Raw genomic sequence first — 12,960 nt, 5'->3', positions numbered from 1 at the left:
GGCAAAAGGGAAAGCTGAATGGCACCGCTACCTTGAGGTTCCTGCACCAGCTTACTGGGAGCCGTGGATTTTTAAAATTGACTATGTTGTGTTCTAGAAGAGGCACACATTGAAACTTTGCAAGCTTCGGGACCATTTACTGCACCACATTGGCACAAATATAAGAAAAATGCATTAAAATTTACGATGTCGCACTGATATACGGGCAGTGCAGTTTCGGAGCAAAATTCACGAGTGGAATACAATACAATACAATACAGTTTTATTCGCCCGTTTTTTCACACACATGAATCTGCTGGTCAGCCTAAGCACATAGCGCTTGTCGGCTGACCTGGCAGCTGGTGGATACATCAGCAGTTACAAGGCTCAATGATATGCAACACAAAGACCAGATAGCAGGATCCCATCCTGTGCAACATAAAAAAGAAAATAGAAATAAAGAAAGGAATTGATGAACAGAAAAGCAAGTATAACTTGACAAGCTGCGATAAGTAGACTAGTCACATGACGTGAGAGTAAACATGGAATGGAACATGACCCTAAAGCCGCCCCACAGAATTGTCATTGTTGCATTGTTTCCGAGCACCACTTTCTTATCTTTTTCACCAGTGTTCTACTTTTTACAATATCGCATAAATTGTCACTGAGATCATTAAATACCGCTGGGACATAATAGTTCCTCGTTTTTTTTCCGTAGTTTGTGAAAACTCTTGGCTTAATGTATCAGTCTGTTTTCCTTAGTGTCACTTTCTTGTGGACAGCTACCCTGAAATCTCTTGAAAAATAGTGCCGCAGAACCACTGAAAACCAAAACATTTCGCTTACCTTGAGTATGCCTAGTTTAGAGTATTTTTCTTTTGCAGAAGCCGTGTGCAAGACTGTTCCATATAAAATATACTATTTACTATTCGCTTGATAAGCTTATTAATCGTTTGCCTTTTTTATTCTGAGCATGTGCCATATAAAGTTGTTCCATAGTGCAAAACAGACTCCACTGATGCTTTGTATATTGTAATTCTTAAATTGAGAACTGCTGCTAATTCTTAAACTGCTGCTACATTTCCTCCTATCTGCTGCAAAGGGCACACCTTGTTACATGCTTCTACAAAAGCCTCATTTTGGCAATAATTGCTTCATGTCTGCCCCAGTGACGTCTGCTGTTGCTAATGTACTGGAGCTTGCACTCTAGCCTGTGTTGTGTAGCGCATCAATATTTTTGGTCCTGAAACTCCTCTGCCTGTTGATTCACAAGTGAGGCATTTATAATAAGCAATAACTTCTAGGAGTAGAGAAGTTCACCAGCAGTGAGTAGATGTGGGTGCATCAGCAGGGAATGCAAAACTGGAATGAAAATAGGATGATTCTTATGTGCCTGCAAAGAAGGCAAATGAGAGCTTCCAGGGTAAAATCAAACCAGAAAAAAAAAAAAAAAAGATGCTGAACTCCTAATTTCCAAAGCGATGAAGACAAAATGTTTCCCTGCTATCCAGAGTGATGAGACACTGTTAAAAGAGGCACTAAAGAGGCTCTCAGAACCACTTGCAAGCCTGATGTCTCTCAGATGAACAGTAAAGCAGCATATACTAATTGGGCGATGTTCCAACTTCTGTACTTGTTCTGTCATTTTTGCTTTTACCAGTGTTTGTAAGCAGCTTGCTGCATGGAGCATTTCATAAGTTTGTGGCATGGTGCCCTTAATTACACTGTTTTAGAATTCCTTTTCGATGTATGCCCGTGCAATTTTCATGTGTCAATACCTTTGTAAAATTATTTAAGAGTTTCAGAGCTTGCATTGTATCATTCTGTAGCCTTAAGAAAATACCTGGCTTCATAAGCCGAGAGGTCTGCTGCAAAAGGAATTTTTTCTGCTACAAGATCTGCTACAAAAAGTATTTGGCTCTTCCACCACTGAAAATTTGAAAAATGAAATTTTGACTTTTATTTTCTCTTCCAGTGATGAACTTCTTACTGCAATATTAACTAAATAGTTTAGTAGTATAACACCTTTATGGACTGATTTCGAATTTCTTTTCTGTATCTTTTTAACCCCGTAAATCATTGCATTTACACAGCAAACAATGCTTAACAGCATTGGTCTGCTCCTTAGTCTTAGTGTTAGTCTTAGTCTGCTCCATAACTCCTTAGTCTGCTTGCCATTGCACAAGCCTATGGAACGGAACCCTCTAGGAATGTTTCTACAGTAGTCTCTGTTCAAACTGTGAATCAGTGTGAGCAGCTTTAAAAGTATTAGTTTTACCCATCAGGGCATTACGGTAAATAGGAAACTAGAATTTGAATATCAGAGCTATAAGAACAAGGTGTGATATGCTGAAATTCTCATCAGATATGCACAGGGGAAAAGAATTAACCTTATTGGTGGTTCACAAAAGTCTAACTTGAATTTATAAATTTTTTGAAAGCATTAAATCTTGATACGCTGGAGTTCCACTTCGAAACGTAATTTAAAAATATAAAGTGACCCAAATGTGCAAAGGTACCATGAAACACATTATGTTGCAATGACATAGTTGCAGTTTGGGTTCGAAATTCATAATGGTGAGATTTCGGCTTTATATTTCCCTACAAATAATATTATTTTCTTTTTTTTTTCTGCCAACGATGTGCAAATAGCCTTGGAAGAGTACTTCACTCCCATAAACTGTTTTCATCTCTCTCTCTCTCTTATTTCTTTTTTTTTTCCTTTTTTGCTTTTTACTCCAATGAATACATTGCACTTTCAGCAATTGCTTTTAAACACTACTTCACGGAAGCTGTCCCAGCCGCAACAGAAGGACGTTCACAAGGTCGTCTTTACATTATGCTCATGGCTCAATTGCCGTACGACCTTGTAGTTGGCTTTTATTCAGTCTGGGTTCTAAAGACGGCTGAAAAGGATGTACTTGGGCTGCGGCTTCTGTGTGGTGGTGCTATTTTGACAGTGAGTTAGCTTTTATTTTTCCTTTCCGCTGTTGGGCTAAGCTGTTATGGGCCATAAGATGTTGCATTCAGAGAGCCGGTTTACCTGCAAATATTTCAGCAACGCAATAAGAATTGTTAAAAGCAAAGCTATCCTAGCGGAGCCGAAATGGTTTTGATGCTGTAGTGATTTGACTGTGAAGAGGGGGAGGAGGATGTGGAGAGGGGGAAGGTGTGTGTAGGGCGTGACACCATTTGATTGTTTGTGTCAGTGGTGTGTCATCCTGCCATGGCAGATGCACACCTGCTCACGGTCATGGCTGAAGGGACGCGCCTCAGCAATATGTGTTACATCAGCACTCTGAGTTGGCATATTACATAAGGTTACAGAGATGGCTGCCAATGGAGCAACCCCTCAATCAGTGAAGAGCGACATATCACGTGATGCTGATTTAGCCAAAAGATGAGAAGCCCAATGATGGTCAGAAGCAGTGGAGACATTCAAACAAGAAGCTTCGCTTACTTCAGCAATAATCCTCAGAGGTCTCTGCATAATATTTTAAATGCTGGGTTCTTGCATACAGTAAGGCAAATGAGAAACAGGTTGTGACAGAGGTCATGCAACTTTTAAAATTGTTGCCCATTTTATAGCTTTGTAATTCGACAGCTGCGTGTAATTTGTCGGTGAATTCAAGGCACTTAGCAAAAAGTCATGGTTGCAATCTTTCTTAGAAAAAGTGCTATAAACACACAGAACATAGAAAAGTAATACACACCACACATGCGTGTGATGTGTGTTCCTTTTCTACGTCCTGTGTGTTTATGGCGCTCTTAAGTTTTTCTAAGGATGCATTACCAACTAGCCCACCTATCCATCCTTTTGCAAGGTTGTACTCTTACTTAATAGTTGATTGAGAGAGAGCTCAGATGTTCGTTTAATACAGCTTGTATTAAAATGCACTGTCCCTTTCTAATGAATGGTCTCTCCATTTTCAATATATTAGGGAGGATAAGGAAAGAGCAATGCTAGTTAGGAAATTGAACAAGTAGCTGGCACCATGGCCGAAATAGCGGAATTCAGCTGTAGAAATTGGGCTGTGTGTGGAAATGAAAGTGGATAATTCACTTTCATTTCTATTAATTTATCATCTCTTTAATTCAGTTAGTAAGCACAAGTAATTTCCCCTATGTTGTCCTTGGTGTCATTGTTTGTTGGCTTCTTATGATATGATTAACAAAAATCGGGCCCCTCAGTTAACCCCCATTCTCCTCGTTCATTATATATATGTGTGTGTGTGTGTAGAAAATTTTATTAGGCTGTAATCAGTAAGTGATATGCTTCGTCAGCAAGTGTTAGCATGCGATTGTCCTTGTCCACACTAATACAAACAGATAATGGAAAAGTAACTAATATTTCTCTTTAAGTGGACTGCAAGCTTTCTTTTTTATTATTATGCATGGCTAATGTCGATACTGCACCAGCAGACCATAATGTGGACTGTGCTTTCAATATCACGGGATTTTTTTTTTTTTTGTTCTCTGCAAGATTCCTAGTGAAAAAAAAAGTGGGGGCGAGGGGGGGGGGGGTCATCTCTTGGTGATAAGCAACAACTCGAGACATTATGGTTGCATATAATTTGCCATGCCAGCTCCTATAAACCATGCCAGAGAGTGGTTTCCTTAATGTAATGGGCTGAAGAGTTGTGGTGGCCGCATAGGCTATCCTTGCTTACTGAGAAAAACTTGAAAGACAACATCAACTCAGGTGGAGTAACTGCAGTCACCCTTACAGTTTTTTGAAGCACGTGCTGCCTTGTCTAACCAAATTTAATTTTCGTTCTAAATTTGTCAGGCTCTTTTCAGATTGACAAAAGCTCGATGGCCCATGGTATATCTGTTTGGTAGTTCAGTGCTTCCAATTGTATGGTTGAACCTCTAAGCTTGCTCTGAAAACATTGGGGAGCCTGTTTTCCAACTTTTCTCAGACTTTTGGTCTGTTGCATAGATGACTTTGCAGTTGCATCCTTGAATAAACTGCTGTCTATTGAGGGTGCATTACTGTATTACTATTAACATTGCTGATGTTCATTAAGCCATGTTTCAGAAAGTTTATTATGTTGGCTGAAACTGATTACAAAATTTTGCAGATATAGTAATGAAATAGTTTTTATATTTTTGACTATAAATAAAAACTGTCACTTGCTTTGCAAATTGATGTTCTGAATTTAGATTTGTGTCTTTCCAGTATGTTATGCAGTTCTTAATCCTAATATGTTGTGTTCTTTATGAAGCATCGACGTTAGATTAGTTGGTGTTGCATATTTGGACGGAGTAAACAGCTCGCAAGATGAGGATGCATGAAAGAATGACAACACAAGCACTGACTAACAATGTTATCCTTATTTCAACAAGACAGTATATAGAAACCAGGTACAGCTTCCCCACATGCGCCGAGCATATCACCAAGGATAAAAGGCATTGCTTAAAGTTTTAGAAAGGATGAATCCTCTGCTTATAAAGGTGGTTATTCCGCAGGAGCGTCTAGGAATATGATTTCTTTTTTGCTTAAGGCTTTAGGACAATATGCTTGGCGCATGCGAAGAAGCTGTGCCTGATTTCTATATATTGCCTTGTTGTAATAAAGACAGCATTAGTCAGTGCTTGTGTTGTCATTCTTTCACGTGCCCTCGGCTTATGTGCTGTTTACCCTGTCCAAAAATAGTGATTCTTTGTTGTTTAATAATCAGACTGGATATGGTGTGAAATATCTCGTTCACCTGTATGATGTGAAAATAGAGTGCACAGTAAAGCAAGAATGAAAGTTGGAGAATGCTAAATGTTTATAGTTAAATTCTTTCTGACACATTATAAAAATTGAAGGGGCACTTAGTTATCCCTACGTGGATGAATGTGAAAGCATTGCGACTTCCGCGCAATACCCATGCTCTTTCAGTCGTCTTAATTTAACTTTGCCTTAACACCAAAAATTGTGGGTTCGACTCCCAAAGAAAGTTGTGGGTTCGAGCATCTTAACTCTACCTTAACTAACTTGGTCTTAATTAACTTCACCTTAATTAACACCAAGGGCCGTGGGTTTGACTACCACCCAAGGTTGGGGGTTTGTGTGCGTTAATTAACTCTACATTAATTAAGCTTGCCTTAATTAACACCAAAGGTCATGGGCTCGACTCCCACCAAAGGCCAAGGGTTCGTAGCTTTTTTTTGTACCAACGTGTAGTCAGGCCGACACCGATAACTATGCCAGATTTTCACCTTATGGACCATATAATGCGTTCACATTAAAATAATTAATTTTATAAACGTTATGTAAAAGGAAACGCAGCAATGTCTGCCTTACTGGTCACTATGGGAGTTTATATTCCTCTGGAAATGAATATTGCAGCAGTGTGACTTGTAAAACTAGATACATTACTGCACCAAAATTGTCATTGGGGTCCCTAGAAAAAAAAAAAAAAAATCCGAGGACAGCTGAGCTTTTATGAGTTGTGAATGCAAAAGCAATAATGTCCAATCCTACGCTGCTGAGCGATACTTTGCGTTTTGCACTGCATGTACCATATCGGTACATGCTTATGCCCAGTGGGGGTGAGAGAGAGAGAGATATGGGGCCACGTGCCGGCTTCTTAGAGCGAGGGCAACATGGTGTTGTGGCAATGCCCTCTCCCCTCGCACAACCTCTGGCATGCTACTAAGGCAGCAGGTGTTCCCTTCGACGTGCGCTGCTCCATCGAGACTTTCTCGTGACGTGGCGTCTGAGCCAGTGGGAAATTGTCTGCCGTTTCAATGCTACAGAAGCTGCCGGCTTTCTTGCTCAATGAGCCATTTGATGATTTTGCATACAAAGCGAGAAACTGCATAATGTAATTGAAAAAGTGCATTCAACACACGAGACTGCGTAAATATTGCAAGTTTGAGATTTGTACGCAGATTGTAATGAAGAAGACTGGCACTACTCATAGAAGCAGTCTACTGCTCTCTCAGAAAGAAGACAACCGATTCAGAAGCTCAGGGCTCGCAATGGTTTCTGCCATTGTTGGTTTGCTTGCTGTGACTGTGTCTGTTTTTACATAAGGAGTGCTGATCACAAATGCCCCATTATAGGATAAAGAAAATAGCTGTCAGAGTGGGGTCTCTTCTTAGGTGCCTGTTAGCCTGAAATCGTATCACTGGCAGATACGTTTGTGATAAAAAGTCATGTCCTTTAACATAAATAGGGAGGCATATATAAACAGAAGGGGGGTCTCCTGGTACATCTGTGATAGTGTGGTAATTGCTAGAGGACTGTGCAACTGGTAAAAAAAAATTGCGGTGCCATAGATCTGAATTGTATGACATCTGCGCTCACTATGGTGCCTAGATTGTTCCTCTAAAAGCAGTGTGAAATGTTGACAGGAAGTGGTATGCCCAACAGATCGGGGAGCATAGGGTGCATATTGCACTGTGCTCAAAAAAAGCCTGAGTAGCATCGAGAGGCCCAGTTACATTGACTCGATGCCATCAAAATGCAGGGCTTCCACCTGGAGACGTGGAGACCAACTGCTCTGAAATCAGTGTTACAAATACCGTAGCTCAAAGAAGCCGTGAAACTGCAATGTTCTTTTTTTTTTTTTCTCTGTATCAAAATGCGGCACCTGGGAGGGTTAACATGACAAATTCATGCATTCTTATTTCAGGGAAGGGCTGCCCAAGCAACCTGAGATTGTACACTCCAAGTCGTGCTATGATTTGCCCAACCGGGACATCGCACCCCTTTCCAAGCGCATCCTGGCGGCCTACACGGGGCCATCAGGTGGCCTTACAGGCGTCAACAGGGGGCCGCACCGTGCTCTGACGGTCACCGACCAGGTGGACTTCATTGACGATGATTCCCTGTGTGGCAGCAACGAGAATCTTGCCTCCAGGTGAGCTCAGAAATGTTGAAGACATGCTAAAGGTCAAAGCTTTCATCATCATCATCAGTCTGGTTACGCCCACTGTAGGGCAAAGGCCTCTCCCATACTTCTCCAACTAACCCGGTCATGTAGTAATTGTGGCCATGTCTTCCCTGCAAACTTCTTAATCTCATCCGCCCTCCTAACTTTCTGCCGCCCCCTGCTTCCCTTCTCATTACATCTCCCTCCTCATTACATGTCCTGCCCATGCCCATTTCTTTTTCTTGATTTCAACTAAGATGTCATTAACTCGCATTTGTTCCCTCACCAAATCTGCTCTTTTCTTATTCCTTAACGTCACACCCATCATTCTTCTTTCCATAGCTGGTTGCGTCGTCCTCAATTTAAGTAAAACCCTTTTCGTAAGCCTCCAGGTTTCTGCCCCATAGGTGAGTACTGGTAAGACACACCTATTATACACTTTTCTCTTGAGGGATAATGGTAACCTGCTGTTCATGATCTGAGAATGCCTGCCAAATGCACCCCAGCCCTTTCTTATTCTTCTGATTATTTCAGTCTCATGATCCGGATCCGTGGTCACTACCTGCCCTAAGTAGACGTATTCCCTTACCACTTCCAGTGCCTCGCTACCTATTGTAAACTGCTGGACTGTTCAACATTACTGTAGTTTTCTGCAGATTAATTTTTAGACCCACTCTTCGTCTTTGCCTCTCTAGGTCAGTGAGCATGCATTGCAATTGGTCCCCTGAGTTACTAAGCAAGGCAATATCATCAGCGAATCGCAAGTTACTAAGGTATTCTCCATTAAATCTTATCCCCAATTCTTCCCAATCCAGGTCTCTGAATACCTCCTGTAAACACGCTGTGAATAGCATTGGAGAGATCGTATCTCCCTGCCTGACGCCTTTCTTTATTGGGATTTTGTTGCTTTCTTTATGGAGGACTATGGTGGCTGTGGAGCCGCTGTAGATATCTTACAGTATTTTTACATATGGCTCGTCTACACCCTGATTCCGTAATGCCTCCATGACTGCTGAGGTTTCGACAGAATCAAACGCTTTCTCGTAATCAATGAAAGCTATATATAAGGGTTGGTTATATTCCGCACATTTCTCTATCACCTGATTGTTAGTGTGAATATGGTCTATTGTTGAGTAGCCTTTACGGAATCCTGCCTGGTCCTTTGCTTGACAGAAGTCTAAGGTGGTCCTGATTCTATTTGCGATCACCTTAGTAAATAGTTCGTAGGCAACGGACAGTAAGCTGATCGGTCTGTAATTTTTCAAGTCTTTGGCATCTCCTTTCTTATGGATTAGGATTACGTTAGCGTTCTTCCAAGATTGCGGTACGCTCGAGGCCATGAGGCATTGTGTATACAGGGTGGCCAGTTTCTCTAGAACAATATTCCCACCATCTTTCAACAAATCTGCTGTTACCTGATCCTCCCCAGCTGCCTTCCCCCTTTGCATAGCTCCCAAGGCTTTCTTTACTTCTTCCGGCGTTACTTGTGGGATTTCAAATTCCTCTAGACTATTCTCTCGTCCATTATCGTTGTGAGTGCCACTGGTACTGTATAAATCTCTATAGAACTCCTCAGCCACTTGAACTATCTCATCCACATTAGTAATGATATTGCCGGCTTTGTCTCTTAAGGCATACATCTGATACATCTGAGGCATACGTCTTTCAAAAGCATTAAAAGACTTGTATTGCACCAAGGGGTGATTCACAGAGAAAACAACCAGGTTGCCTCAATTGCAATTTTTTTTAGATGGCAGGCTTGCGATGGCTCACATTCTGAATTCTGTTCCTGTGAACACAGTCCACATGCAATGTTTGGGATAGATTGTGCCAGCTAACAGATGGTTTAGCTGGTGACAGTATGACTAGGAGCATCAGTGCTTTGGCCATTAATGAAAATCTGGTGACGTTCCATGGCAAGAACAATGCTGCATGTCCACAGATCTACATTCAGCAACACACTGCAGTCTTATGCACTGCGCTTCAATGAGCACGCCCCTATGAAGACCACTCACTGCCGTTGCATCGATGCTGCTGCTGCTGCTGCTTTTCTTTATTTTAATTTCATTATATTAAAATTCGACCATTTATGCAACTGAGTACAGTCGCCAGTGTATTTTTCTTACACGGAAGGGCCTGCAAAATTTTTTAAATCATCAGGCAATTGAAAAACGCAAACTTGAATAAGAAAGAAATTCTTTTGTTGAATTTGAAGGTGGTAACAAAGGATAGTTTCATGCTGTGTTGACAATATCTTCACATCGGTGGTATGAAGCAAAGCCAGCCACGCTTTCACCCCCACTGCACCCCCGCGGCTGATAGTGTCGCCCGCATGATGCTGTCATAAAAAGCAGCAGTAGAGAGTGAATGCTTCGTCTGCCTCTTGCTTCAACGCATCTCCTAAACTCGAGATTAGGCGACCTCCAGTACTAAATACTCGGGAAGACGAACACACATGATGCCACAACATCTCAGCATGCCCACTCTTTGCGCACATGGCAGATTACTACCTCTAAAACAGGTTACACGGGCTGTGTACGCACTTAGTCACGCTGACAGCCACGCATAGCCCTGGCCATGCTAGAAAAGGAGACGTGTGCCTATCTGCCCCCCACTTATTTCTTCATGGCAGCAGGGAAAGTATGGCATATTGAAATTGTGTATAAACAAACTTTATCATATTGAGATATGTGGTGTTCTATGGACAAAAGGTTATAAAGAATTAAATACTTTGTTATATTGAGAATTTCATCATATTGAAATTCGTTATATTGAAGTTTAACTGTATAACATTATCTTACCCATTTAAGAGGCTGCAGTCAGTGCATTTGGAGTCTTTTGCAGTTGAGTAGGGCCGGATTGTTTTGCTCCTTCAGCAAAATGCATGTGGATGGATAGCAGACAGTCCTTATTTGCATTGGAATCATGATACGTATCTTTATACGGTTTGCATTCATGCATTAGAACATATGCTTTTTGAACTGCTGAAAGTAGATACCGATATGTGTTCAAATTTTCTTAGGGCTTTAATGCGTGCGTGTATGCACGCACAACTGTCCAGCACAGATTTATTTATTTATTATTTTCTTTATGAACCTCGCCAAGTTTTGTTACCCTGGGCGTTGCAGCCTGGCTGTTTCCTTGCTGAATAAGCCAACAAATCGCAGCAGAGCAGCACATGCCCTGCGTGCGCCACCGGGTTCCTTGCTAAACCACCGGACGGTGCTTGCATAAGCCGCAGTGGTGGTGCCGGCCGGTCACAAGCATCTGTTGTTGTCGTAAAAGCTGAATTTCCATTCTGTGGAGGTTCTCTTATACTCATGCTAAGTGTCTTGTGCAGGTACCTTGACAGGAGTGGTGGCACGCCCAAGGCCAAGGCTCCCGCCAGCCTGTCGTCAAACACCGAGGGGCCACGAGTTGCTGACACAGGTAGGAGTACAGCAGAAAATCCTAAACAACTTTATTCTTGCGTTTATTTGTGGACTGCTGGCTTTCCATTTTCTATATTTTCTTTTCTCTCTTTGGAGTGAATGAAATGTCAGTGTTTATGAAGCACAGTGTTGACAAAACTGCTCGTCCTTTTGTAATAATTAATGATGAAATTGATGATGTCTCCAATCAAAAGGTGGGGTTTAATAAATGGACACTAAAGAAAAATATTAGCCTGAGTTAGGTTGGTGGATAGTTCACCTAGGAGTCTATTGTCATATTGTGTGTGCCGATATGTCACTTTGTTGCATAGAAAATCGTCAACAAATTGTCCAAAATGAATAAGTTGACGTAATCTCTGCATGACCCCTCTCTGCCATTTCTGTGAATCAAGCAGTGTTGGCATCGCATGAAAGGTAACGTAGCACAATATAGGTAGATGTCGTAGCAGTGTTGCGGTGACGCAACTGCATGCGAGGCTTAATGCGACAGGCCTAACGGCCGCAAGTGCACCACAGAAACAGAGGTGACCACTTCCAGTAAAAGCCAACAAAGAACTGACATTTATTTGTACGGTTCAAGGGTACAGCCACTTCACAAAGCCTGACCGTCAGGCACATATAATAAAGTGCCACATGGTGGCACTAACAGTCAGTCACGTGAAAAGCCAACTGAAACTTAAGAGCAGCATCACTTTGGTGTTGCATTTTTGTCATTTTCTCTCTCACAAAAGCCCTAATGGTCATTACAATTGACAAATTCATTATGCAAGAGGTGTATGAATGCTCCGCTGTCACTGAAGGAGAGATCGAATCCGAAGTCGATAATATCCGAGATACCTCAGTTCCAAAACTTTCGTCGCGACCTCTAACAACTTTATTGCAAAGAGTGAGTGATGAAAGTCCAAAGTAAAAAACAATTAAAAAAGTCGCAGTTTCGCCCGAAAGGCAAAGCATCGATTGCAGTAGCAAATTAAGCAATATAAGCGGGGCAGCAGCAGCGAGCGAATTTGACCTTCATGCTGTCTCTCGCTTCAACACGAACTAAACGTCGAAAGCACAGCACATACGAAGCTACCAGCACTGTACGCACTTTTTCCACATTGCGGATCACGTTGACGATGAGGTCAGCGTGGGCGCTCACTTTATTCACATCGCAGATCGCTTTCGAGATACAGCACCCGTGTGGCGTGCCGTTAACAGCAGCCACCACTAGTAACACCTTCCCCACTCTCTCCCTCGCTTCCTGCCTCGTGACAGCGCGCTTCCGCCCCGCTTTCCTTCTTGCCTCGCGCGCAAGATATTGAGCTATGATCATCGACTGACCCTCACAAGTCAATTGCCAGCCTGTGTCAATCAACATGGCGAAAGTCCATTTTACACGCTCGATTTGTATACTGTTTCTCTTTTTTTAAGCCCTCAATTATCCATAACTCGGCGTTTGGTTAATATGGATTTTTTGTTTTTTTGTTTTGCAAAACTCGAATTAGTGAGGTTTTATAGTACAAGGTACAAGGTTTGTCCTGGTTGATAAGACCAATCTAAATGATAACATGGTACGGACAGAGGGAAAGGCAACAATAGCAGGGCATGTTTCGTAAACTGCGAAAGCATGTTTGAAAATCGGGCCTATTAGCTGCCGGTAGGCGCGTGTATTGTGTTTAATATATGGTGACGAGCTT

General features: G+C 41.9%; 1 protein-coding gene across 1 annotated transcript in view; it reads left to right on the top strand.

Moving 5' to 3' along the window:
- The window catches only part of LOC142560671 (PP2C-like domain-containing protein CG9801), a 63,692-nt gene that overhangs the window by 11,454 nt on the left and 39,278 nt on the right, over positions 1-12,960 (top strand). Inside the window, exons 2-3 of the mRNA XM_075672920.1 lie at positions 7,611-7,838; positions 11,191-11,279. Of these exons, the coding sequence (XP_075529035.1) occupies positions 7,611-7,838; positions 11,191-11,279 (317 nt within the window). The remainder of the gene's footprint in view (positions 1-7,610; positions 7,839-11,190; positions 11,280-12,960) is intronic.

This window comes from Dermacentor variabilis, chromosome 10 (genome assembly GCF_050947875.1).
Source record: "Dermacentor variabilis isolate Ectoservices chromosome 10, ASM5094787v1, whole genome shotgun sequence".
NCBI classification, from domain to species: domain Eukaryota; kingdom Metazoa; phylum Arthropoda; class Arachnida; order Ixodida; family Ixodidae; genus Dermacentor; species Dermacentor variabilis.
The sequence above is the reverse complement of the archived record's forward strand: the minus strand, read 5'-3'. Positions and strand labels throughout refer to the sequence as shown.